Raw genomic sequence first — 23,485 nt, forward strand, 5'->3', positions numbered from 1 at the left:
TCATTTTTAGAAGTTCTACTTGGAATTTCTACTTGGTTTTGTTTTTATAATCTCTTTCTTATTCCTCACTCATATTTCAAGCTTGCATGTTTTTAAGCTTATTAAGTATATCAATGGTTATTTTATCCTCTGTGTTTTGTAATTGAAATGAATTACCATGTCAGAAGACTTTGCCGGTGTAATTCTGGTGGCTTTTGTACTTGTAGGCACAGTGCATAGTACAGAGTCCATCCTCAATATATTTGTTACATAAATGAACGAATGAAAATATGTGGGAGGTGTTGGAATAAAAAGAGCAAATGAAACATTAATAGGCAAATTACAGTATAGTGCTGTAAGTCATATTCTAAAAATATAAGCAAAGAGCTTTAAGAACGAGGACAGTACACTGACTGCCTGAGAAAGAGAAATGGTATGTGTCCTCTTAGGTATTCCAAAGGTATTTCCAAAGGATATCCTTTGGTATTTCCAAAGGATATCCTTTGGTATTTCCAAAGGATATATGTTACATGATATAAGAAGTTGTCATAGGTGAGGTTTTTTTCTTGGCTTACTGTGGTAAATAGAGAATTTCTACTTCATGAGAAGTAACACTTCATCTGAATTCACAGTTTAAGTGATATTCTCAGGTTCATTGCAGTGTTGCAGACTTAGACATGACTTTATACCATATTGAAGTCAAGGTCAGTTACCAGTCTGTACTAATGAGGAAAATACTGAGAATGATAAGTCTTCATCTCTTCATCATCTCTCCGTAGAACATCAGTTCTCCTGGTCTCAAATACCACCTACTTGGAACAGTGGGCACAAAGGAGACCCATCATGCTTGTGGTTGACATACACAGGAATTTTCGGGAGGAGGGAAGAGTACCAGGTGTGCTCTGGTGCCCATCTGCTTCTAGTCAGGACTGCACGTGACAGGAACTCCTCAAGAGTTCTACCCCCTTCTTCGGATTGCGCCATATAACAATACCCAGGATGCTGTCACATTTACTGTGTGCCGGGTACCACTTCAAGCATTTCCTATATTTAATTCTTGTCAAAGTTGAACCTCTGACCAATTTATCTTAATTTTGTATCCCCCAAGGGTACCCTGTAGGTTTTATTGGCATCTTAAGGTTTGGTCTAATGGTCACAGACACTTGTGCCTTCAGGCACCCGCTCATCTCCTCCAGCATGGCGTGTGCTCTGTAAAGCAGCAGACCCTCCCATGCCAGAGATCAGTTTCCATCTCAACCCTAGCCCAAGCAACAGGAAACATGGCGCTAGGTAACGATCACTGGCTTCCCAAAGACATGTTCAGCTTCAGTTTTTATAATGATAATCTATTAAGGGAAATTATGATTTTTATTGTTGGTGAAACCATAGCTATGATATAAAATTTAAAAATGAGCATCTGGTACCCATTTTACAATCCATTCTTTATGATCCATTTTCATGGCCTGAAAGTCTTCAGCTGTCCTACTTGAAGAGGTTTTTAAAGCACCTTTAAATGTGCCCATATCTCTATTTTCTTATGAGCAGTTAAGCCATTATCTTCAATTTATATTGAAGTAGTAATTATACTTGCTATATTTCATAGCCACATTTTCCAAAATATTTTTTAAACTTGGTTTCAGTATATTCTGCAGTTAAATGTGATGATATATGATGAAATGAAATTTTCAAAAACCTACAACTATGCACACACACACACACACACACACACACATTTAACACAGATCAGAGGGAGATCTAACTTAATATGATTATTTGGAGTTTCATGCATATCCTGTAAGAAAGATATATTAAGATTGTCATTGTCATGTCAAACATGTTACTCAAGTTTCACATTCAGTATCCATTTTAAATTAGTGGTTTGTCTGTTTACGTTAAACCAATATATTAATGAGTAATTCAAATCAGCCCTCTATATTAATAATTTATAGCTGTGGCATCTTGGCAAAATGTACTTCTTATCATCAGATCCTATTTCCTTTGATTAACATAACTGCAAAAGTAGAAGTTCCTTTGGTGTTACACATTTTTAAACTACAGAAAGACATATTTTGGCATCCATCTTTTGTCAGGCTTGCCAGCTCTCTGCTTTGTAGCTGTAATTGGATCCAATGTATCAGACCAACAGGAGAATTGATCACAGCAATTGCTCTGCTGGAATTAACACCCATTATTAGATTCACAATATAATGGAATATAAAATAATATGCGATGATTATAGTACCTGAAATAAGGCAGTGGAATTATTGAAAAATGAAAGAGAGTTACCAGTATAGAATGTTCCTATCTGTAGGCAAATTCTCTTAACTCAGAATTAAATCCAGTGTTCCCTTTCAAAAATGATTTCATCATCATCTCCAAACGAGCAAAAACATTTTCAGTACCTTCAACAGCATAGCTCTTCTCTTTTGTCCTTCGGCTCAAAGCATGGAGAGGTGTTGTTGGTTTTTTGGAGGGGGGAGGGGTTGTGTTTTTTTTTTTTAACCTCCTTACTTCAGGCATTTTAGTGATAGTCTATATTTAAATTTGCAGCCTGATGTCTTATACAGGGAATAAGCTTCTTCCTAAAGATAACTATCAAGAGTAATCAAACCAGCTTTACAATGACTGATGTTTCAAGGTCCTATTTTGCATTAATCAAGGATATTGGCAGGTGTAAAGCATTGTACAATAAAGAAAACTGGGTACAGTCTCATAATTTAATACTGAGCTTCTGAACCAGGAGTCTGCCGGATAGATACTTGAGAACAAAGCTCTTTGACATTCAGGTTTAAATTGAAAGAAAATGAGAAACCAGATAAAGCAAGCCAACCAAATTAATTCACTCTGTAGTCCTCTGTGCTTTTTAGTGGAATTCAGAGAAATTCTCTCCCAGACAAAGTTGGGAGGCCCTCGTGAAACAATTGCTTTAGTGTTTACAGACTATACATTTATGTGTTTTGCGTTCAACCATATAGAAATAATATTTATTGCTGTTCTCCAGAAAATCCCCAGGAGTTCCTATGGGCTTCAGAAAATTTTCCATAAATGTTGTGCATTCTTTATATGGACCCAAGAAAACATCTACCCCACAGCCCTTCCTGGGAGGAGACAAATAGGCAAAGATACCTGGGCCAGTTGTGTACTTAACTCAGTCCTCCTCCACATGGCCCTACATCTCCAAATGTGGCACCAGGGACGAAAGGAGTGACCCCTCAGAATAAACACCGGTCACTTCCCTGCTAGGGACTATTAGAAAAATTGTCAGTGAAGAAGTACTCGGTACAGCAGATTCTACCACACATTTTATTTCTTCTTTGCCCCTAGTAAAAAGAGCATTGATTTAGAATTCAGGAATCGGAGGCTTTACCCTTCCTGATCCTGGAAGTCTCAGGTTCTCGTGTATATCACAAAGGGGCTGAATTAGGATGTCCCCAGGACTTATTTCTCAACAGTTGAGTTTATTTTAATGACCAGACCGTCCATATAATGATCATTGAACTGGCATTTATCAAATGACTGTCACATACTCTGCTAGTACCTTATGGGTTGAGCAAGTTGGAGAAGATGTGTGCCCTGAAGGAGTTTGCAGTATACTGGAGGTGACATACCTGTAAACAAGAAATTATAATGAATCATAAGCAACAAATTTGTTTACTGCTACTACAGAGCTTAGGACAGTGCTGGTCACATCCTTGTACTTAATATAGCTGTCAAATGAGGGACTAATATTTGAAATAATGAAATAAGTGAAAAATATGAATATCCATATTGTATTATGCAAAAACAAAGAAAAGAGGGATTCGTTTTAGCGTGGAGGATAAAGGCTTCACAAAAGAGGTAGTATTTCCATTGAGTTTAGACAAATGAAACAATTTTTGATAGAGGAGAAGGGTAGGGATAAAGGATATTCTAGGCTAAGGGAGCAGCATGAACAAAAACAGAGAGATAGGTAAATGTATGTCTACCTAATGGACATCACCTTGGAAATTGGAAATCACATATAAAGAAGGGGAAGAGCATTTCAGGCACAAAAAAAGCGTGAGTGAAAGCTTGGTAGGAAGAGGAAACATGATAAATTTGAAGAACTGAAAGAAATTAAGCATGGTAAGAACAGACAGGTTTAGGAAGAATTGTGCTACAAAATGGGGCAGCAAAGCAGAGGTGTGGTCTGTGGTGTCCTGGCCCCAGTGTCACAAAGCTAGGAGACAATAGCTTTATAACTGGCCCAGCCTATCCACTGGCTACTCAGCATCCATCCACATTCTTCTACGTATATTGGAACATCCAAACAACAAAAACATCTCTCACTGTTTGTCCGAATGAAGAGATCCTCTCCCCGAAATAATAAGGCGCAAAGTGCTCACGCTCCTCTTCCTGAAACTTTCTGGAGTTCGGTGGTAGGAATTGACTTTTTTTTCACATTGCCTTCCCCTCTACAGTGTCTGGGGGTTTGGTTGCTTACTGCATCAGCTGTCCCTTTTCTAACAATTTGTTGACATCTCCCATCTTCTCTTGTCCTCTCTTCTCTCCTGTTCTATTTGCCCTTCTAGGTTTATACCTCTTTGTTCCACTTCTGTCATTTCAGTGGGTTTTGGGGAAGGAAAGGTAATAAGTGAATATATCTTGTAGTAGTGCTGTGAATGCCCCACCCGGTATTCTCTGGGCCTGCCTCAGGACTACTGCAGTCCCGGTGATTGGTTCCCATATGCCACAAGAGTGCCTATGTTTCCCAAGTTCTCAACCAGAGTTTCCTCTAGAGCCCAGAGACTTGTTCAGCATAAGCACAGGACAGCCTGGAAGGGCCACTGATTTATTATTCATGGGGGCAACACTCAACCAGTGAAGGCGAGAGACTCCTTCCCATTCCTGAAAGGACAGCTTTGCAGCAGGACCAAACCTCTTTTGCCCACTATGGTCATCTGTCCATTAATACACTCTATTGACTTTATCCCTATTTTGTTTGACCTTTCCCACTCCCTGCTGTGTGCTCTTGGGATCAGTGCCCAGATCAGCTACCTGGGTCCAAGTCTGTTTCTCAAAGACTGCTTCTGGGGGAACCCAATCTGAAACATGTTCAATTTACGTTATTATACAAACATATTCTTTTATGTTCACTCACTTATTGAGAAACTACAATCTCTTAGACATCATGAAATTGAACTGGTAACTTATATTATTAGTTATTTCTATTGTTTGTCAGACATATACTTTTTTTTAAGATTTTATTTACTTATTTGGCAGAGAGAGAGATCACAAGTAGGCAGAGAGGCAGGCAGAGAGAGAGAGGGGAAACAGGCTACCCGCTGTGCAGAGAGCCCAATGTGGGGCTCAATCCCAGGACCCTAAGATCATGACCTGAGCTGAAGGCAGAGGCTTAACCCACTGAGCCACCCAGGCGTCCCTGTCATACATATACTTTTGTGTGTATATACATATGTATATGCAAGAATGTATATATATTTTACCTATCTACCTATACAAAATCCACACTTAATCTTACGTTCAATGACAGTAGAAACTATGACTTGCACTTAGGCATGGCTCCAGAGTCTAATATAGTCCAAAGCGAACAGAGCTCTATAGACTCTCTAGAGCATATAATTAGTGGGAAAAATGAATTTGTAAAAAAAAAGAATTTACAGAAATGAATATTTACTATGCAGAAAAGGGAAGGATTTGGTAGATGTGATTAGAAATAGTTTCCAGAAGTAGTTGAGATGGACTTTGAGAAGTTGGTAGGGTTAAAAATAGATAAAGGAAGGGGAGGGCATTCCATGGTGGCGTGCAGGGTGAGAAAGCGATGGTAGTAAAGATAAAGAGCCATGGAGAATGAAACTAAAGGGACCTGAATGAATGTGGGATATGTGAGTGAGGAAGAGAGCACCTGACCAGAGGCTAGTTTCCTGTTGAGCAGCGATAGAAAACAAGCAATAGAATAACAATAATGGGAAAAGAAGAAATGGCTGAAGGTGATCAAAAGGTACAAACTTCCAGTCATAAAATAAGTCGCGGGGATGTAATATACAGCATGGTGACTGAGGTTAACAGTGCTGTATTGTATATATGAAAGTTGCTAAGAGAGTCTTAAAAGTTTTCATCACAAGAAAAAGCTATATAACTGTAGTGGATGTTAATGAGATTCAGTATGGTGATCATTTTACAACACGCATCACATCACTATGTGGTGCACTTGAAACTAATGCAGTTATATGTCAACTGTAGCTCAATTTAAAAAAAGAATAAAACGAAGTTATTATTAGTTGGAAGGCAGCAGAGGTTTCTAGATAATATGTATATAAATGGAAATCAAGTTGGAGGGTTTTCAGTGGGTCCATTGATGAAGAATGAAGCTATTGGTCAGGGCCATGCTCCCCAGAAACTGGAAGGATTGGCCAGGAGAGTATTTGCAAGATACAAGCCTGCCACCTTCCACTTGGCATTTAGCAGCTCTCCAAACCCTGTGGTACGGCTGATGCCCACACCTAATCCTCCAGACCTTGTAGAGCCCATGCAGGTGGGGTAGACTCTCTTCACTCAGTATCCGCCTCAGCAGGTACGTTAGTTTTCTGAAGTGACTATAACCAAAAAGAAAAGGAAAGGAAAAACAAAACAAAACAAAGAAGCAGCAATGGAAGGCCTTTAAAGCCCAAGAAATTTAGACTTTGTCACTGGAACAAGAGGGAGTTTTTGAAGGATTTGTGAATATTAACTACAACTAAAGCAGTGGCGGGACTGCGGAGGATTGGCTGCCCTTGTCACCCCGGAAGGGGTGGAGCAAGGTGGCGGCAGAGACCCCGTGCAGCTTTCTCTAGACTCTTAGGCCTCTTCCACCTTCTAGATAAGGAAACATTTTCCTCTGTCATCCACTCTGCATTTAAAATCATTATTTTTGAATTGTTGTCATGCTTTCTTCTTTTAGATCATAGTGTTTTGTTCATTAAAAAGATTACAGTTTAGGGGCACCTGGGTGGCTTAGTCAGTGCAGCCTCTGCCTTCAACTCAGGCCGAGATCCCAGGGTCTTGGGATCAAGCCCCACATCAGGTTCTGTGCTCATCAAGGAGTCTGCTTCTCCCTCTCCCTCTGCCCCCAGCTTGTTTTTTCTCTCTGTCTCAAATAAATAAAACCTTTAAAAAAAAAAAAAAGATTGCCAGCTTAAAAAACAAAGTCTAGGGACACCTGGGTGGCTCAATTGGTTAAGCATCTGCCTTCGGTTCAGGTCATGATCCCAGAGTCCCAGGATTGAGTTCCACATTAGGCTTCTTGCTCAGCGGGGATCCTGCTTCTCCCTCTGCCTGCTACTCTCCCTGCTTGTGCTTTTTCCCTCTATGACAAATAAATAAATAAAATCTTTAAAACAAACAAGCAAACAAACAGAAAGTCTAAGCAATCAGAAGACTGTGTTCTTTTCTTCCTGGACAATTGGGAAAGGGGGTGGATAGACTTCAGTCTGGTTTGTCTCATTGATTTTTTTTTTTTTTTTGAGAGAGTGAATGAGAGAGAACCAAGCATGAGTGGCTGGGGTAGGGGCTGGGGGTCAGACGGAGGGAGAGAATCCCAAGCAGACTCTATACCCAACCTGATGCAGGGCTAGACCTCACAACCCTGAGATCATGACCTGAGCCAAACTCAAGAGTCAGATGCTTAACCTACTGAGCCACCCAGGTGCCCTGTCTCATTGAATTTTAAGATAACTCTTTCTTTTGTAATTTTAAGTTTCTGTACTAAACATTAACATGATGGCCAGGGGCACCTGGTTGGCTCAGTGGATAGAGCATGTGACTCTTGGCCTCAGGGTCATGAGTTGGAGCCCCACACTGGTATAGAGATTACTTAAAAAAATAATAATAAAGTAAAACGATGGCTATACAGATGAGCTTATACATCCTAGCTTTGAAATTTAGATTGAGTGTTATTACGAATATTTCCATCAGAAAGTCATTGTCATTCTGAGTTATTTTACTTTACATATTGTTAAATTTTAAGATGATTCTGTTACAATAGAAAATGCTTTTCCCCCATTTTTCTCGAATGTAAAATGGAAATCAATGGAGAAATTTTTGACTATAATTAACTTCAAGGAATGCTTTTATGGAAATATGGTGATGTACACATGTACTTGGGAATACCATAAATCTAGCTTTCTACCAGGAATATATTAATATTTTTAAAAAGATTTTATTTATTTATTTGACAGATAGAGATCACAAGTAGGCAGAGAGGCAGGCAGAGAGAGAGGGGGAAGCAGGGAAACTGATCAGAGAGCCCAATGTGGGGCTCGATCCCAGGACCCTGAGATCATGACCTGAGCCAAAGGCAGAGGCTTAACCCACTGAGCCACCCAGGCACCCTTATATTAGTTTTTTTTTTTAAGATTTTTAAAATTTATTTATTTGAGAGAGAGAGAGAGAGAGAGGGAGAATGAGCAGGGGGGAGGGGCAGAGGGAGAGCCTGATGACGTGGGGCTCAGTCCCAGGACTCTGAGATCATGACCCATGTAGGAGCCCCTTATGAGATGAGAGTGGGCAAAAGGAAGATTATTATTTTTTTTTCCTTTATCCTTGTGCTTTGATTTGTTCTTTTCCTCAACAGGCATTCACTGAACACATCCTAGGGGCCGTGCTTTTAAGGAGCACAAACAGGACTCCTACTAATGTCTCTTCAGGGCCCTGTTCTCGGGTCGGGGCCAGACCAGGGAGAGACGAGATGAAATGTGTTGATCACTCACAGGGCTCCGAACAGGGCGTGGTTAAGAAAGACCAAAACAGGATAGGGCAAGGAAAGGATTAGGACAGGAGAACGTGAAACTCGAATTGAGTCTGCAAAGATGAGAAAGCTTGCAGCTGAGAGGGTTGGATAAAACAGAATTCCTGACAGAGGCGGTGAGGTCCAGTGCTGGGGCATCCCAGCAGCCCTTTTGCCCAGGCTGACCTCCGACGGTGGATGAAGAGGGGAAGGAAGGTTTTTAGAGCGAAAGGAAATTTGTTTTTCTTTAAAAACTCAGAGCCTGACCGTAATGGTGACAGCTGAAAAACGTGCGTTGTGAGGGAGGTTATGATGTCAGCCATTGACAGTGGGTTACACAGTTCCTGTACTCTCTTCTCTTCTGGGAGCTTCAGATGATTTCATCTTCCTTTTGCCCACTCTTGTCTCGTTATGCCTCTCATTTCATCAACTCTGTGTCTTAAAATAATTCTCTTTTCTTCCATATCCAGCTTCAGGTAAAACTTCTGGAGAGCAAAGCCCTAGCACTGAGTGTTGATAGCAATTGGCATCTAGAAATTTGGACCAGGCTCATAATTTATAGATTCAATAGATCTTTCTGTATCAGACCCACCTTAAATATCTGTTCCTTTCAATTCCTTCTATTTATAATAGATATTACTTCTCCGTTGCATTCCAGGTCCTTTGTTATAGCCTAGATACACTGTGGTGATAGGAATGAATGAAATGGACAAAGATTCTGACTTAATGGAACTTACATTTTGGTAATCACCACAGCGGCTCTGAAAGATTGCTCTCCCGCATAGACAAAGGGTTTATTAAAATTAGGCTGCTACCTAAAGTTGGGTTTTCTTTCATGGACTCTGCATAGACACTGGGACAAGAAGACTTTTTTTTTAATATTTTATTTATTTATTTGACAGTGAGAGAGAGAGAACAAGCAGGGGGAGCAGCGGGCAAAGGGAGAGGGAGGCTCCCCACTGATTAAGGAGCCCGATACAGAGCTAGATCCCAGGACCCTGGGATCATGACCTGAGCTGAAGTCAAACGCTTAACTGACTGAGCCACCCAGGTGCCCCAAGAAGACATTTTTTTTTCTGTTACAGGGGAAAAGACTTTTTTTTTGGTAGCTGGAGGTTCTGTAGGGATAGACCAGTATGATGTGGCATATTTTCTCTAGTTTATCTTGTAAAAGACGAATGTTTGAAGGTACTAAAAATATAGTGGTTTCAGAGACAGATAAGTGGGTGAAGAGAGAAATATTTAAAGACAAGTTATTTGAAGCTTTCCTTGTCTTGTGCTTCAGTGAGGAGAGAGAGAGAAATGGCCACCAAATGACTAAGACATCAGTAATCACCGGGGTATACTTGCCATAGGCAGGAGAGAAACATAGTAAGAAAGTAGAAACAACTAAACAGAGAATCCTGTTATGGCATTAAAAAATCTGATTTATTAAAATTGCAAGAGATTTGGGAGCGTCTGGCTGGCTCAGTCAGTGGAGCCTGAACCAGGATCATGAGTTTGAGCCCCACATGTGGTGTAGTTTACTTCAAAAAAATAAAAATTTAAAAAATATAAAAAAGTAAAATTGCAATGGACTTGGAATAGAATATTTTCCGCTGTATTTTTTGACCATAGTTTTTACTTGTTATTTTACAGATGCTGTGCCTGCTGCCTCAGCAAAGAGCCCATCTGGGCAGACAAGTGTGGACAAGAAATCGGACAAGAAATCGGACAGTACCATTACAAATACTGTAACCGAACACCCTTCGCAAATGCCTCTAGAAAAGAAGTCAGTTGCAAAAAGTTTTGAAACGTTGACAACACTCCCGTCATTTCAGTCACCGGATAAAGAGGAGTTTATCAGCCCTAATTTAAGGGTGTCAAAGTCAGAGTCTACTTTCTACAACCAGGCCTCTGTAGAGACACTTTACGTCTCTCCCTCATTTAAAACATTTAACCCAGTGAAGGAGATTCTAAGCGGTAAGGACTTTCAGAAGCCAACCCAGTCCAGCATTATTCAATTGGACGAGGAAAACCTCAAGTCTGTGACCACATGGGGTGAGTCTACACACACACACACACACACACACACACACACACACATCCTTCTTTTGAAGCATTCATCTGTTACTTCTCTGTGCTTTCTGCCCCTGTTTTTGGTTCTCCCCATCCAGTGGTATTAAAATGTATGTGCCAGAGAGAGGGACTTCTTCATTGGGAAAACACCCCTTTTATTAAAGATCCAAGAGGCACTTCGTCACTCGGGGCTCCAAGTGCTTGGTTGAAGTACAGGTTCTGAGCGATTCTAATGCCGAACAAGTTAGAAAGAACTAGCATTAAATAATAGCTTCCTGTTAGACATTTAGGTTACTTATTAAGAGACTGTATAAAAAAGAATTAGTTATTATGTCTATTGCTGTGTATACACACAATATATGTGTGTGCATGTGTACGTGTGGCCTTTTTTAAAGGGCTATACTGATTGCAAAACTGTGATGGAGAATCTCTCCCTTTTCTGTCCTATAAAACATTCAAAGGGTTGCAATATTCTTGAGCCTGGATGGTAAAGGGTAGAGCCAGTTGGGAATCCAGGTTGGTGGCAGTCAGTTACCAATCCTACCTTGTATAATTCTGCTTGCTTCTTTAAAGTTAATTAGTAAAATAATAATTTGTTTGCTCATGCATTTTGTGAAGACTAAGTCGTTTTATTGGTTCTTATGTATAATAATGCTAACTCATATAAATATTAAGTTTTTAATATAAATATTCTAAACTGCCTCAAACTGAGGTCAGAAGTGCCATATATGTACAAACAATGGCAGCCAATACGCTGAGGCTAAAGAAATTTATCTCAGTGTTAGTAAGTCAATGAATGACAGCAGATTCTCCTTGCTGTCCTTTCCAGAACTTGGGGGACCGAATAGCCTAAAAATGAACCGATTCTTAGTTTTGTCACCAAATTAACCATTTTGCAGAGACTGCCGATGTGGAAAACATGCCGTGCTGGTCACAGTGACTGTGATGGTTTTGATGCGTGGCTGTCCACTGGGAAGTTGTTACTTTGACTTCATCTCTTCCACAAATACCCCCCAAAAGTTCATTGAAAATAGTTTTTGGCCATTGCCTGTGTACCAAGTACACTTAGTTATGAAAATTAGCTGAGAGTTCCTTTAAAGCCAGTTAGCAAGGAAGACTTGCTTCTGTTTATAATGAAGTACATAGTATTGTTCTAACCTTCCCATGGACAATGCTGGTTGAAGCTGGAAAACTAAAAGCTGTTCTAAAACCCTGTAACAACCAAGGTAGAAAACACAGAATGGGTTAGGACCCTCCAGAAAAGGATTGTGATGTTGTGATATAATGAGTAATGTGTATTTGGTCTTCATCCCTGGCTCCTGGCACAGAGCTCCAAAAACCCTTGGAATTTCCTGAGTGATAGGGGCGAGAAGAATTATAGTTTTGTTATTTGTAGTAAACCCCTTCCTTCCCTTTCTGAGTTTATGCTGAGGTGACACTTGGAGGTTGGGTGCTGGTTGCCAGGGTAACCAGTCAGGTGGTGAGAGGTTTGGAACTTTTCTCCCCACCCCCTGACCTCTAGGGATGTTGTGTTATTCAATGATTTGATCAATCATATCTCTATAATGGAACCTCCATAAAAAGCCTCAGACTGTGGGGTTTAGACAGCTTCCTGGTTGGCGAACACATGAAGTTTCTGGGAGGGTGGTGTATCCAGAGAAGGCAGGAAGCTCTGGGCCCCTTCCCAAAACCTTGCCCTGCTCATCCTTCCCATGGGCTGTTCTAAGTTGTGTTCTTTATAATAAACCACTAATAGAAAGTAAAGCACTTTCCTAAGTTCCACGAGCCATTGTAGTGAATTATAAGACCCAAGGAGGGGATCATGGGTTCCCTCAACTTATAGAGAGCAGGTCAGAGATATGGGAAGCGTGGACTTTTGATTGGCATCTAAAGTACAGGGCAGTCTTGAGACTTGAGTCTTGAGATTAAGGAATTGAGCCTTAATCTCTGGGTCTGCACTAACTCTGGGTAGTGTCAGAGCGGAGTAAAATCATAGGACATCCAGGTGTCCTATACATGTCTCTGTCACATACAGAGAATGAGAGAAATCCTTGTGTGTAAAACCCACACATTTGGCATCAGGAGGTGTGAATGAAGTAGGAAACTAGTTTACTTTTAGTTGGTCCCACATTCACCTCAGTTTTCCCACCATGGATCATTTTCCTGTTGGCAGAGTAGGATGATAGACACTGAGGGAAAGTCAGAGGCCTGGACTCTCCATGGTCTCACTGACCTTGGGAGACAGGCTTGGAGTTCAGGGCCTCCCTGGTAGCAGGGACTCCAGGGGTCACTATTCCAGAGGAGAGGAAGTCACAGAGGAGAAAGCCCAAAAGTCTTTGTGTAACTTCCTACTGAGAAACGTCTGCCTCCTGCTAAAGCTGCACACGTTCTGGATGTGGTGCCAGGAGACTAAACGGGAAGCAGCTTCTAGGGCCCAACACGCTAAGAAGAGATTCTGGCTTTCTCCTGGGGCTAGGAGACGGGCTAGAGCGCAGGATCGGCCATGTCATAGCAGCTCCGGTAAGGACTCCATGCTCTCAGCCGGGGCCTCCGACACACTCCCCCATGAGCACCAGAACTACCGTCCATGGGGAAGGGCAAACCAGAACTAGACCAGCCCTCACAAATGCTGAAACCCAGCTCCAACTGGAGCAGAGTCATTCCTTTGTATCCCATCTGTCTTCTAGATGACAGCGAAATCCTTTCTTAAGAGCTCCTGTCATTTTTCGCACAAGGTTTTTGGCACTCAGAATCCAGGAGAAAAACAGACAGCAGAAACAGACCCACAGATAAGCTAGTACTGATGTTGTAAGACAGGCACTTTAGGATAACTGGGGTGAATAAGACCAAGAGCACAGAGAGAAAGATGGGGGATTTCATCAGAATACTAACATCTGTAAGGGAAGAATGATATGCAAGTTCCAGAGCGGAAACATACACTAGCCAACATTAAGACCCTGAGGGCACACTTCAGTCCTACGAAATATTAAAAGAGAACCTCAATGCTGGCTGGGGAGATGGGCAGTTCTGCGGGAAATACCGATAGGGAGGGAAACTCGGAAGGGGTGAAACCCACCCCACACTCTGTCTGTAAACTCTGCCTGGATCCTTGACTGACTGTTAAACTATATAGGGAGAAGAAGACCCCAGTGCGTTTGGCGGGGGGGCAGTCATGAGCAGTGGAAATGATAAATATGTGGGTAAATATAAACTTTAATTTTATTCTAATTTTCCAATGCATATGACTGTTTAAAGGAAAAATTTCATATTGTATTTTGGATTTTAAAATGGAGACAGAGAATATGTTCTGACCCAGCGTAAAGAGCGGCTGAATCAGGGAGCTGTTAGCGTCTCGGGCCCTGGAGTCCCACTGCCGAGGCTCACGGCCTCAGCCCAGCCGCTGATGCTCGTGTGACCTGCCTGTGTTTATGTCTTCAATTACAAAGGGGGGACAAGCTGGCGCTGCCACACACAGCTGCTGCGGGGCCTCCATGAGTTGGCAAACACGAAATGGATCCGAGTAGGATCTGGTACCAGGCGAGTGCCAGCAAAGAGTTTGCTGTTACTCCAGCGTCTATATTTTTAGTTCCACTTTTCAAGCTCGAAGCCCTCAGACCCCTCCTAACCCTCCAGATCCATCCTGGTTATCTCCCAAAAGTCCCCAGGAGATCCTTGCTTATTCTCGGGAATGAGGAAACTCTGATCTTTCCAGAAAGGGCATTCCAGGCCGAGGAGTAATGTTGTGCTTGACCAAAGAGATTTTAGGGAGCTCCGAGTCATTCTCCACAGAGCAGCCAGACAACATGAGGACTTCTACGCCCCACTGGAACCCCAGACTTCTCCCCGCATTCCTAGAGATCGAATAGCCTTCCACACTCTGTGCGGTCTAGCTTCTGCCTCTCCCAGCAGCCTGGTGTTCTGTTTGCCAAGTAAACAAATTGCTTGGCCACCTTTGTGCTGTTGTTCCCTCGGACCAGAACACTTCTGATCCACCCCTTCCCCAGTTTGCTCCTGCTCGCCCTTCAGGGGTCTGCTCAAAGAGCACTTCGGCAAGATGTCCTGACCCCGATTACTTCAAATTCCCTCCCACTATATGTTGTCTTAATACCTGTAATTATCCTCCTAGCACGTGTGGTCATTCGAATTCATTACATTCTAATTCAATACATACATAATTATAGTATAGTATTATGTATAGTATAATTATGTATGTATTGAATTGTTTGTTGTCTCCCCCGCCCCCCCAAGTGGAGTAGCCCTTCCTGAGGGATGGGACCCTGTCTGCCTGTTTACTATTGTATCCCCAGCACCAAACACGGTGTCGTGTACATATAAGTACCCAGTATTTAATAAGCGGATTAAAAGCAGCCTAGTAAGACAGGAATGGAAAGTGTGCATGAAGAAATAACAGAATCAAACACTGGAGAAGTATGCCAGGACAGAGGAGCTGTGTGGGCTAGGCTAAGGAGCTTGGACTTTATTTTGAAGAGAATGCAGGTCTCTTAAAGGTATTAAGCCTGATGAGTGGCTTTTCATATGCGTTTTAGCAAAACTAGTGTCAGGGAATGTGGAGGATTGTCATGGAGGGGGCGAAACTGGGACAGGGAGCCCCGCAGGGGCTGTTGCAGGGGCTGTCGCTGGGAAGGAAACCACCGAGTGGGAGACAGGAGACAAGGGGGGGCACTAGCCTGAGATAGGGCATGGCCGGGGGCAAGCAGGCGGGCTAGAACCCAGAATAGAACACACTCGCCTCATCCTGAGGACCTGTACAGAAGGAGGGGAAAGAATGTATCAGATGTGAGGAGGGTTTTGTGGTTTTTAATAATTGAGATGTGTGGAGCTTTTTGCCACACACATTATAGGTCATGGCCTTCATATCTTATTGTCTGATGTCACTTGCCCAGACCGAGGGGTTTCGAGTCGTAGAACTGTTGTAAAAGGACTGGTAAGATTTAGAATAGCCACTCCAGAGAATGGAAGAAGGAGCCAATAAAGACCCTGATCCAGGCACCGTTATTTGTAGGAATCCTAATTTGCCAGATCCTTTTCTCCAATAGTGCTGAGCAGCCTGGGGGTAGGAATAAAAAAGGTAGATATTTGAATTGAAATAGGATTAGGACAGGAGCTTGCAAACCATAGCTTTGGGGCCAAATGAGGCCCCTCCTTGTTTTTGTAAGTGAGGTTTTATTGGAACAAGCACAGTAATTGGTTTACATGTAATCTCTGTTTGCTTTTGTGCTATAACAACAGAGCTGACTAGTTGGAGTAGAGGCTATAGGTCTCATAAAGCCCAAAATATTTACCATCTGGTCCTTTACAGGAAAGGTCTGCTGACTCCTAGATTAGGAATTAGCATGACTCCTAGATTAGGAATTAACAGCAGATAAAGCAGAAAAAACGTGGTGGGTGTAATGGGGGAAGTAATGGGAGTAATGAAGGTAATGGGGGAAGACAAGAGAGGAGACTCAGGTGGACATTGATGTAGTGAGAGAAGTACAAGGATCCTTGATCTTCTGGCTCAACGGGGCCGAAGTGTAGATGCATTAAAAGGAAGAAGAGGGCTGGAAATAATCAAGAAAATGTCCTCTTGGAAAGCAAGATTTCAGAGCAGGGCCGCTCTGAGTGGTGGCCTGTTCCAGAGAGTGCTCAGTGGAATGGCTGAAGGCGACTCGTGGTTGAGGAATTCGGGAAATGATGAGGTAGGATTGAAGGCTAGTGTGTCTGTGGATGCAGGGTGACCGAGGCTAGAAAAGACAGCGTCTATTTTCTGTTTTTTCTATTTTTACTGTTCTAAGAAGTATTTGTGTATATGAAGGGTCCAGGCCTGGTGGTATAAACTCTTTGGAGATAATGAGCTGGGTACATTTTAAAAGATTTCCGCACTCACAGTGCAGCGGATTTCAGCCATTGGGGGACTGCAAGGCAGCCGCCCAATACACGTTAATGTTTTCATTCTGATACTTTCACTGAATGATTTGCTGCAGCAACTTCCTTGCCCTTTTGATGTAAATAACTCTGTTCCTAGAACAGTCCATTCCTTCTCCTCCTCTGTTTAAATTTTAAGTTATTTATCTGTAGGTCCAACTATTCTTTTAGGTCATTAGATCGTTTGTCACGCACGCTGGAAAGAGAAAGGGAGCTAGTAGGTACATGAAGTCAGATCATTATATTCACAAGCCACAGTTGGGGGAAGCGTGTTAGGCTGCGCTGGACTTGACTTTCTGACTTGGGGGGAGGAAACAAATCTATATGTTCTCGTGCTGGGATAGCGGTGACCATTCTCCCTGGCTCCAGCCTTTGTTTCTATCTCATTGATCCCATTTTTGTACCCTGGATGTCAGTAGTGGTTGTTCGGTAGAGCTGTTTGTCAGTCCATCTTTGCTAAGGAAAGAAACCACACATCACACACACACACATACACACACGCACATATGCACACGCACACGCCCTTTAACTTTTTGCTTGTGGAAGTCTTTAGAGCCAAAATAATGAACATTTTCCAAAAAGAAATGGGGAAAATGGTAGAAAACTGCTCTGCAGACTTGCTCAGCTGACCCTGAACTCCCGGTCAGGCTGGTTCAGAAGCAGCGTGCAGAGTGGAGGGTAGAAGCGAGTCTGATTGTACCCGGCAGGAAAGTCAGGGCGGCACCTGCGGCGCTGCCCCCAGACTCGGCCCCAGCAGCTCCTCCAGCAGCACAGCTCCTGCCTGCCTTCTTGCAGACAAAAAACACACGGATTTGGTGTTTTAATTTCAACAAACCAAATTTACAGTTCACAGGTAAGAGAAGTCATCATTAATCCAATAAGCCAATCGTCCCAGTAACAATTTAGTATTAGTGTTAGGGGCAGACTCATTAGCATTTCTCTCGAATTTTATGTTATTCCTAAATCTGTTTCTTTCATATAGCTTATTTTTAATAATGACATTAAAGTAAATTTTCAAATATTATGTTTTTAAAAAACTGAGCTCTAATTCATGGACCAGAAAATGTGCTCTATTAAAGGGTACAATTTAGTAGGTTTTAGTATATCGCCAGAAATGTTCAATCATCACCACTAATTCCGGAACATTTTCATTACCCCAAAGAAGTCCTGCATCCATTAGCAATCACTCCCCATTCCTCCCTCCCCCTAGCGCTCCCCCGGAACCAGTAATCTACTTTCTCTATTTGCCTACTCGGGACCTCTCATGGTATGGAATCATACAATATGTCTTTTGTGTCTGGATTCTTTCCCTTCGCACCGTGTTTTCAAAGTTCATCCATGTTGCCCCATAAATCAGTACTTCCCTCTTTCTTGTGGCTGAGTGATATCCTGCTGCAGAGAGAAACATGTTTTATTTACCCCTTCATCAGTTAACGGATATTTGAGTTTTTCCACTTTTTGGCTATTACGAATAATTTTGCTATGGACACTTATGTAAAATGCTACTTTTTACATCACTGAGCAAAACCAGAATGTCTTATTTCATGTGCACAGTTAACTTGACAGTCATTATATGTCAGGAAAACTGAGAGGAGGAACTGGACAAAAAATAAAAATTTCCTCTGTTCTATAGTGAGTAGTTGGAAGTGTTTAGTTGACCAAGGACCTGCCACTAACAGAAAAATTTACAACTACAGCTGGAGTTTAGAAATGTTTCTAGAAACGCATTTGTCATTATATTTTTGCAAGGCAGTTCTTCTAAATGCTTCTGAAATTTAAAGTTACAATATAATAATCAACGGGTCTGATGTTTTCCGTGAGTATAAAAAGTTAAAGATAACACATGAGCAGTTGGAATCATTTTATGGGTGCTATCTTTAAGCAAGTGCGACATTAATTGGCGTGCATCTGTCACACGGGGAGATTTTTTAATGGCAGCCCTTTCTCGCCGCGTCTCTGTTGCATTGCAGCTCTGGTAGCTGCACTGTATGGACAGGACGAATGTCCACAGGAGAGTCACATAGCCTTCTGCAATGAGCGGGAGCCCGAGCAGGATAACGCAATGGGCAGGAGGCGCCCTGAAGAGAGCTTCATGTGTCTGCTACAGCTGTGGTGTGTTTGGAAACAAAAGTAAATTGGTGTGCGGCAATTAGAGATAAAGTGGCTTTTTATGGGCAAAAGCCTGTGAATCCAAGCTATGAAACTGTAAACAATGATAAGCCGGTTAGGCGGCAGTTGCAGCTCCAACGGGAAAGAAGGGTGGACAGAGAGGAGAAAGCGGGGATTCTCAGACTTGGGCAGGCATCAGAAACAGCTGGAGGCCGGCTGGAGCTCGGGTTCCTGGGCACGACCCTAGTTTCTGATTTCGTTTAGGGGGCTTGGGCCCAAGAACCTCATTTCTGACGAGTTCCCGAGTGCTGCTGCCGCGTGTTCCGGGGCGCTCAGAGAACCGCCAGCGCCCAGCGAAAGCCGGTGGAAGTGAACCAGGTTATTGTCATCGTGTCGCCCCACGTGACTGCCACACCTGTGTTTCCCTTTCTCAGTGAACTGCCGGAGAATGGGCTACCCCCAAATGAGGGTACACCAAGAAAGAGACATGGGGTATGGAAACCAACCCAGCAGGGTGGGGCAGGGACATGTCAGGGGACAACCGTCATCCAAACAGCACACTCGGAGTGGCGGTGTGACTCAGAATGCATCGAGGTGCCCATCACCATCATGCCGTCTCTTCAACATGATGACAGACGTCAGGATGAGGCTGACCTAGATTCTTCCGTGCGCTCCTCTGGCCTCGACCATGTGCCGATGAAGCTCCCGTTTTCCTTTTCGTGCCCTGCTGCTGCATCGGCTGAGAACACTCATTTCACCCCCAAAATGTCTTGTGATTGGAATTTTTCCTAAAAGCTGGAGATGGGCCTCAGAGAGCTTTGAAGCAGAAAATAGAAGCCGCCTGCCCCAGTCATGGTTTTTTTTTTTTTTTTTTTAACAGGAGATTCAATTTGGTTTAAAGGGACATGCAAATATAAAGCAAATAAAATAATATGTAAGTCATGTGTGTTAAGGGGTCGGTGTTAGTTTCCCTGTTCTATGACTTCAGCTTTCTTTTATTATTATTAAAGTAACAAGTCTAGTTAGCTGTAATGACGTTGGAACTGGATTTTGAACTGGATTTGTACGAGATTTGGAACTCGTACCACCTAATACACACATGAGTGTCAATAACTATTCCAAGTCAGGAAACAGTTCTGTGTCAAAGAAAGTTTGGAAACCCCTTGAATAAATTATTGTAGATTTCTCAGAACTTCCAATGTGCTAATGTTCATTATTAAACTCCTAAAGAAAGGCACAGTGTGCAATTGCCCAGTCTTAACCTGACTTTACAATCCTGTTTTCACCAAACATCTTTTTACATCTTAAGGAACACGGTGTTCCTCAGAACACGGGAAATAACAATGTAGAATGAATGCAAAAGAAGAGAGTATGATTTTGCCTGAAATGGAGTTAAAGTGGTATCAAATGTTTAATTTTGTGGAAACCAGGTTTAGAATGCTTTTTATTTTACTTATTTTTTGATGAAAAAAATTATATACATGGACTCAAATGTTTCATCTCAGGTTGTTTGGAGTTTAATCTCGACTGTGTTTGAGCAGTTAGAGAAAGAAATTTGTTTCATAGCTTTCGAGTTCTTGTAGTTGGTTGGTCATTTTGCCATAATATTCTCTGTAGAAAAAAAAAAGGAAGACGGAATCTAAGTTACAACTTTCTCACACTGTCTACTTTAAATGCCAATTTAAAATGCCACCAGTCAGTAGAATAGGGTGTAATACTTTACTTTTCTGCTCTCTGGTAAGTGTAGTGTAAAAATATGTCCAGCACAGTTCAGAGTCAAGGCGAATATTGATACTTTGTTAGCTTCATTTCCATGGCGGTAGTGGTATAGGATACATCTTTGGATTTTCTCCACTTCCTGCTTTGGGTTTATTTAGGCTTATTATGAATATTTAACATATACCATTTTAAGGAGCGTATGTTGAGACTTTGCCCATAGGATTTTACATTGTAAAATTATTTTATTTATTACTCTCATTTGTACATTGCATAATCTTTCTCTCCCATTTATACCTTTCAGTTTCAACCACCTCTGAAGGAACATCCTCCTTTTCCACTTTATCTCTGTCACCTCCTGATTCAGCCTCTCCAGAAAAGTCTGTTCATCTCTTACACCCGATTTTGGCTGGACCTTCCTTCTGGACTCTGTCCCATCAGCAGTCTTCTGCCTCCTTTAAGGATAAAGATAAGAGAGCCAGGGCTCATCACCCCTTAGCTCCTAGGGGCCTAGTGTCTTCTGATGAAGAGGAAAATGACAACCTCTATCTACTGGAATGTCTTCCAGATAACTCTGAGTCTGCCAGGAAGCAGACAAGTCCTGCTTCTGGCCATAATTGGGCAGAGTTTCCCACTGCAAATGTAGACCACTTTACCTCTCTGTCCTGTCCGAGTTTTCAGACAACTGAAGGCCTGCCGAAAGAGCCTGAGGGAAACGATTCCATTAAAGCTCTCCTTGGAGAGGTGAAAAATGCCGCAGTCAAACTACATGAAGACCTGAACGTGGTGATACGGGAACTTCGTGTAATCAGTAGCCATCTGGTGAGCATGAGGGGGAATAGTCCACAACTAAGCAAATCTTCACAGCTTCCCCAGTCTTCTGAGGGGACGTCGGATCACATCCAATAAGCTCCATAGCCATTTTTGGTAGAACTCATGTGGTTCCACTTCCCAAAGACCAGGTTGGCCTCCTATAGATTCTTATAAGGTGGTGGTTTGATTTTTCCTTGTCAGGCTTATTAACCAATCTCTTTCAAACCAATAAACTCATTTGGTTTATTTTTTAAAGAGAAAAGGTATCACCTTTGATAATATCAGATTTAGATACGAACTAAGGTTCCTTTGAAGCTGAAGAGAATTTCATCCTTCCACGCTTTGGACTTTACCTCAAAATATGTTAAACATTAGTGGAGGTTGTGGGAAGACAAACTGCAGATGGCTATTCTAGAGCATTTGGATAAGCAGTCAGAAGGCCTTCACAACCTGGGTAGATGTTTCCTAAGGTCTCGTGCCAAGTTTCAGATTCCCCAAACCAAGGGCCAGCAATCTTTCCCTTCTTGTGGCTGCCACTGTTGGTTGGGGGTTAAGTTGAGACAAGTAAGACACTGACTAGGAGTTTTTATGTTAATGTATATTGCAAAGTGAATTCGAATGCATACTTTTTTTCTTGTATTTGGAAAATAAATTTGATATTTTTCATTTAACATGTATCTTTTTAATTTGACAGCCTTTCAAGTAGAAATGTCTCAATTTTTATATTTATGGGAAAATAATCTAGTTTGGGGGTCATAAACCAGTGCTTCTCAACCCTGCTGCACACCAGAATCACCAGAGATGCTTTTATTCCTGTTTTATATTAATTTGAAAGGACATTGCAAGGGCTCCATGTACCCATCACTCAGTTTCGACAATTACCAACTAAAAGCTAAAATAATTCCTGATTATTTTGAAGAAATATGGGACATTCAAAAATATCCTAATGCTGGGTGCATTCCCAAGCCAAAACTGATTTTTCCCCATGCAAACTGGGTTAAGAAATAGAGGGAACTGCCAGTGAAACTGTTAGTGGGAAGACTGGGATGTGGGAGGAGGTTTGGCATATTTGCGGGGGGGGGGGCAAGGAAGTCACTGTGGCTGGTGTGAAGTGAGGACAGGAGAGAACAGTAGGAGATTTGAGGTCCTGGAGGAAAGGGCAAGGAGTAGTGCCGGATGATATAGGTTCTAGAAGACCATTGTTAGAGATTTTGACCTTTATGAAATAAAAAGTGTGACAAGATTTTAGGGTGAAAAATGATCTTAGGGCTCTAAATGATAGTGTTGGCTTTGGGGGAGAGATGGAGGCCATGGGGTGAGGCAGGTAAGCCAATCAGAAGGCGATGGCAATTATCCAGATAAGAGCTGAAGGTGGATCAAACCAGAGTAGGCATAGTGAAGGTATGTGAGAAGTGATTCGTTTAGGGATTTGCTGATGCATTGGATAAAATATGTGATATAGAAGAGTGACAGCCAAACCCCAAGGTATTGGATTGAGCAATTGAAATTCAAGATGAATTTGCCATCAACTGGAATGAAGAAGGTTGCAGATAAGGCAAATGTTGAGGCATTCGTTTTTAGATTGGTTAAATCTCAGATTGCATAACCCAAGAGGAGATAGCAAGTAAACAACTGGATGTGAGACTTGAGTCTGAGAGAGAGACCTAGATTGGAATGGAGGCAGGGGTTAGTAATGAGTGGTTATTTCAATCTATGAGACTGGATAAAATTGCCAAAGGAGTGAGTATGATAGTGGAGAGAATTTGAAGGCCTGAGCCCTGGGGCATTCTAACAAGAAGATCAAGAAGTTGAGCAATCTATGGATGAGGCTGAGAAGATAGCTACCTCTGAACAAAGCAGTAGTGTGTAGTGTTTAGAAGCCCAGGGGGTTTTCCTCCTCTTGACCCTTTCTTCTTCCATATGCATTTCAGAAGCACCTTTCCAAGTTCTTTCCAAATCCTATTAGATTTAAGTTTTTTAAATTCCACTTACTTAACATTCAGGGTAATATCAGTTTCAGGTGTACAATACAGTGATTCAAAGCCCTATTTGATTTTGATCAGAGTTGCATTAAATTTACTCTTTGATTGAGGGAATTTTTTTTTTTTTTTACAAATTTAATCTTCTAATCTAGGAGCATGG

At 42.0% G+C, this 23,485-nt stretch overlaps 1 protein-coding gene across 1 annotated transcript; it reads left to right on the forward strand.

The window, feature by feature from the left end:
• The first annotated feature begins 1,259 nt into the window (after positions 1-1,259).
• On the forward strand, positions 1,260-21,766 carry ENTHD1 (ENTH domain containing 1). The gene is made up of 3 exons (XM_032882992.1): positions 1,260-1,269; positions 10,361-10,762; positions 20,835-21,766. The coding sequence occupies exons 1-3, from the start codon at positions 1,260-1,262 to the stop codon at positions 21,437-21,439; spliced, it is 1,017 nt and encodes a 338-aa protein (XP_032738883.1). The 3' UTR covers positions 21,440-21,766.
• The last annotated feature ends 1,719 nt before the right edge of the window (positions 21,767-23,485 follow it).

Source organism: Lontra canadensis, unplaced genomic scaffold (assembly GCF_010015895.1).
Source record: "Lontra canadensis isolate GAN:19392208 unplaced genomic scaffold, GSC_riverotter_1.0 scaffold84, whole genome shotgun sequence".
NCBI lineage: Eukaryota > Metazoa > Chordata > Mammalia > Carnivora > Mustelidae > Lontra > Lontra canadensis.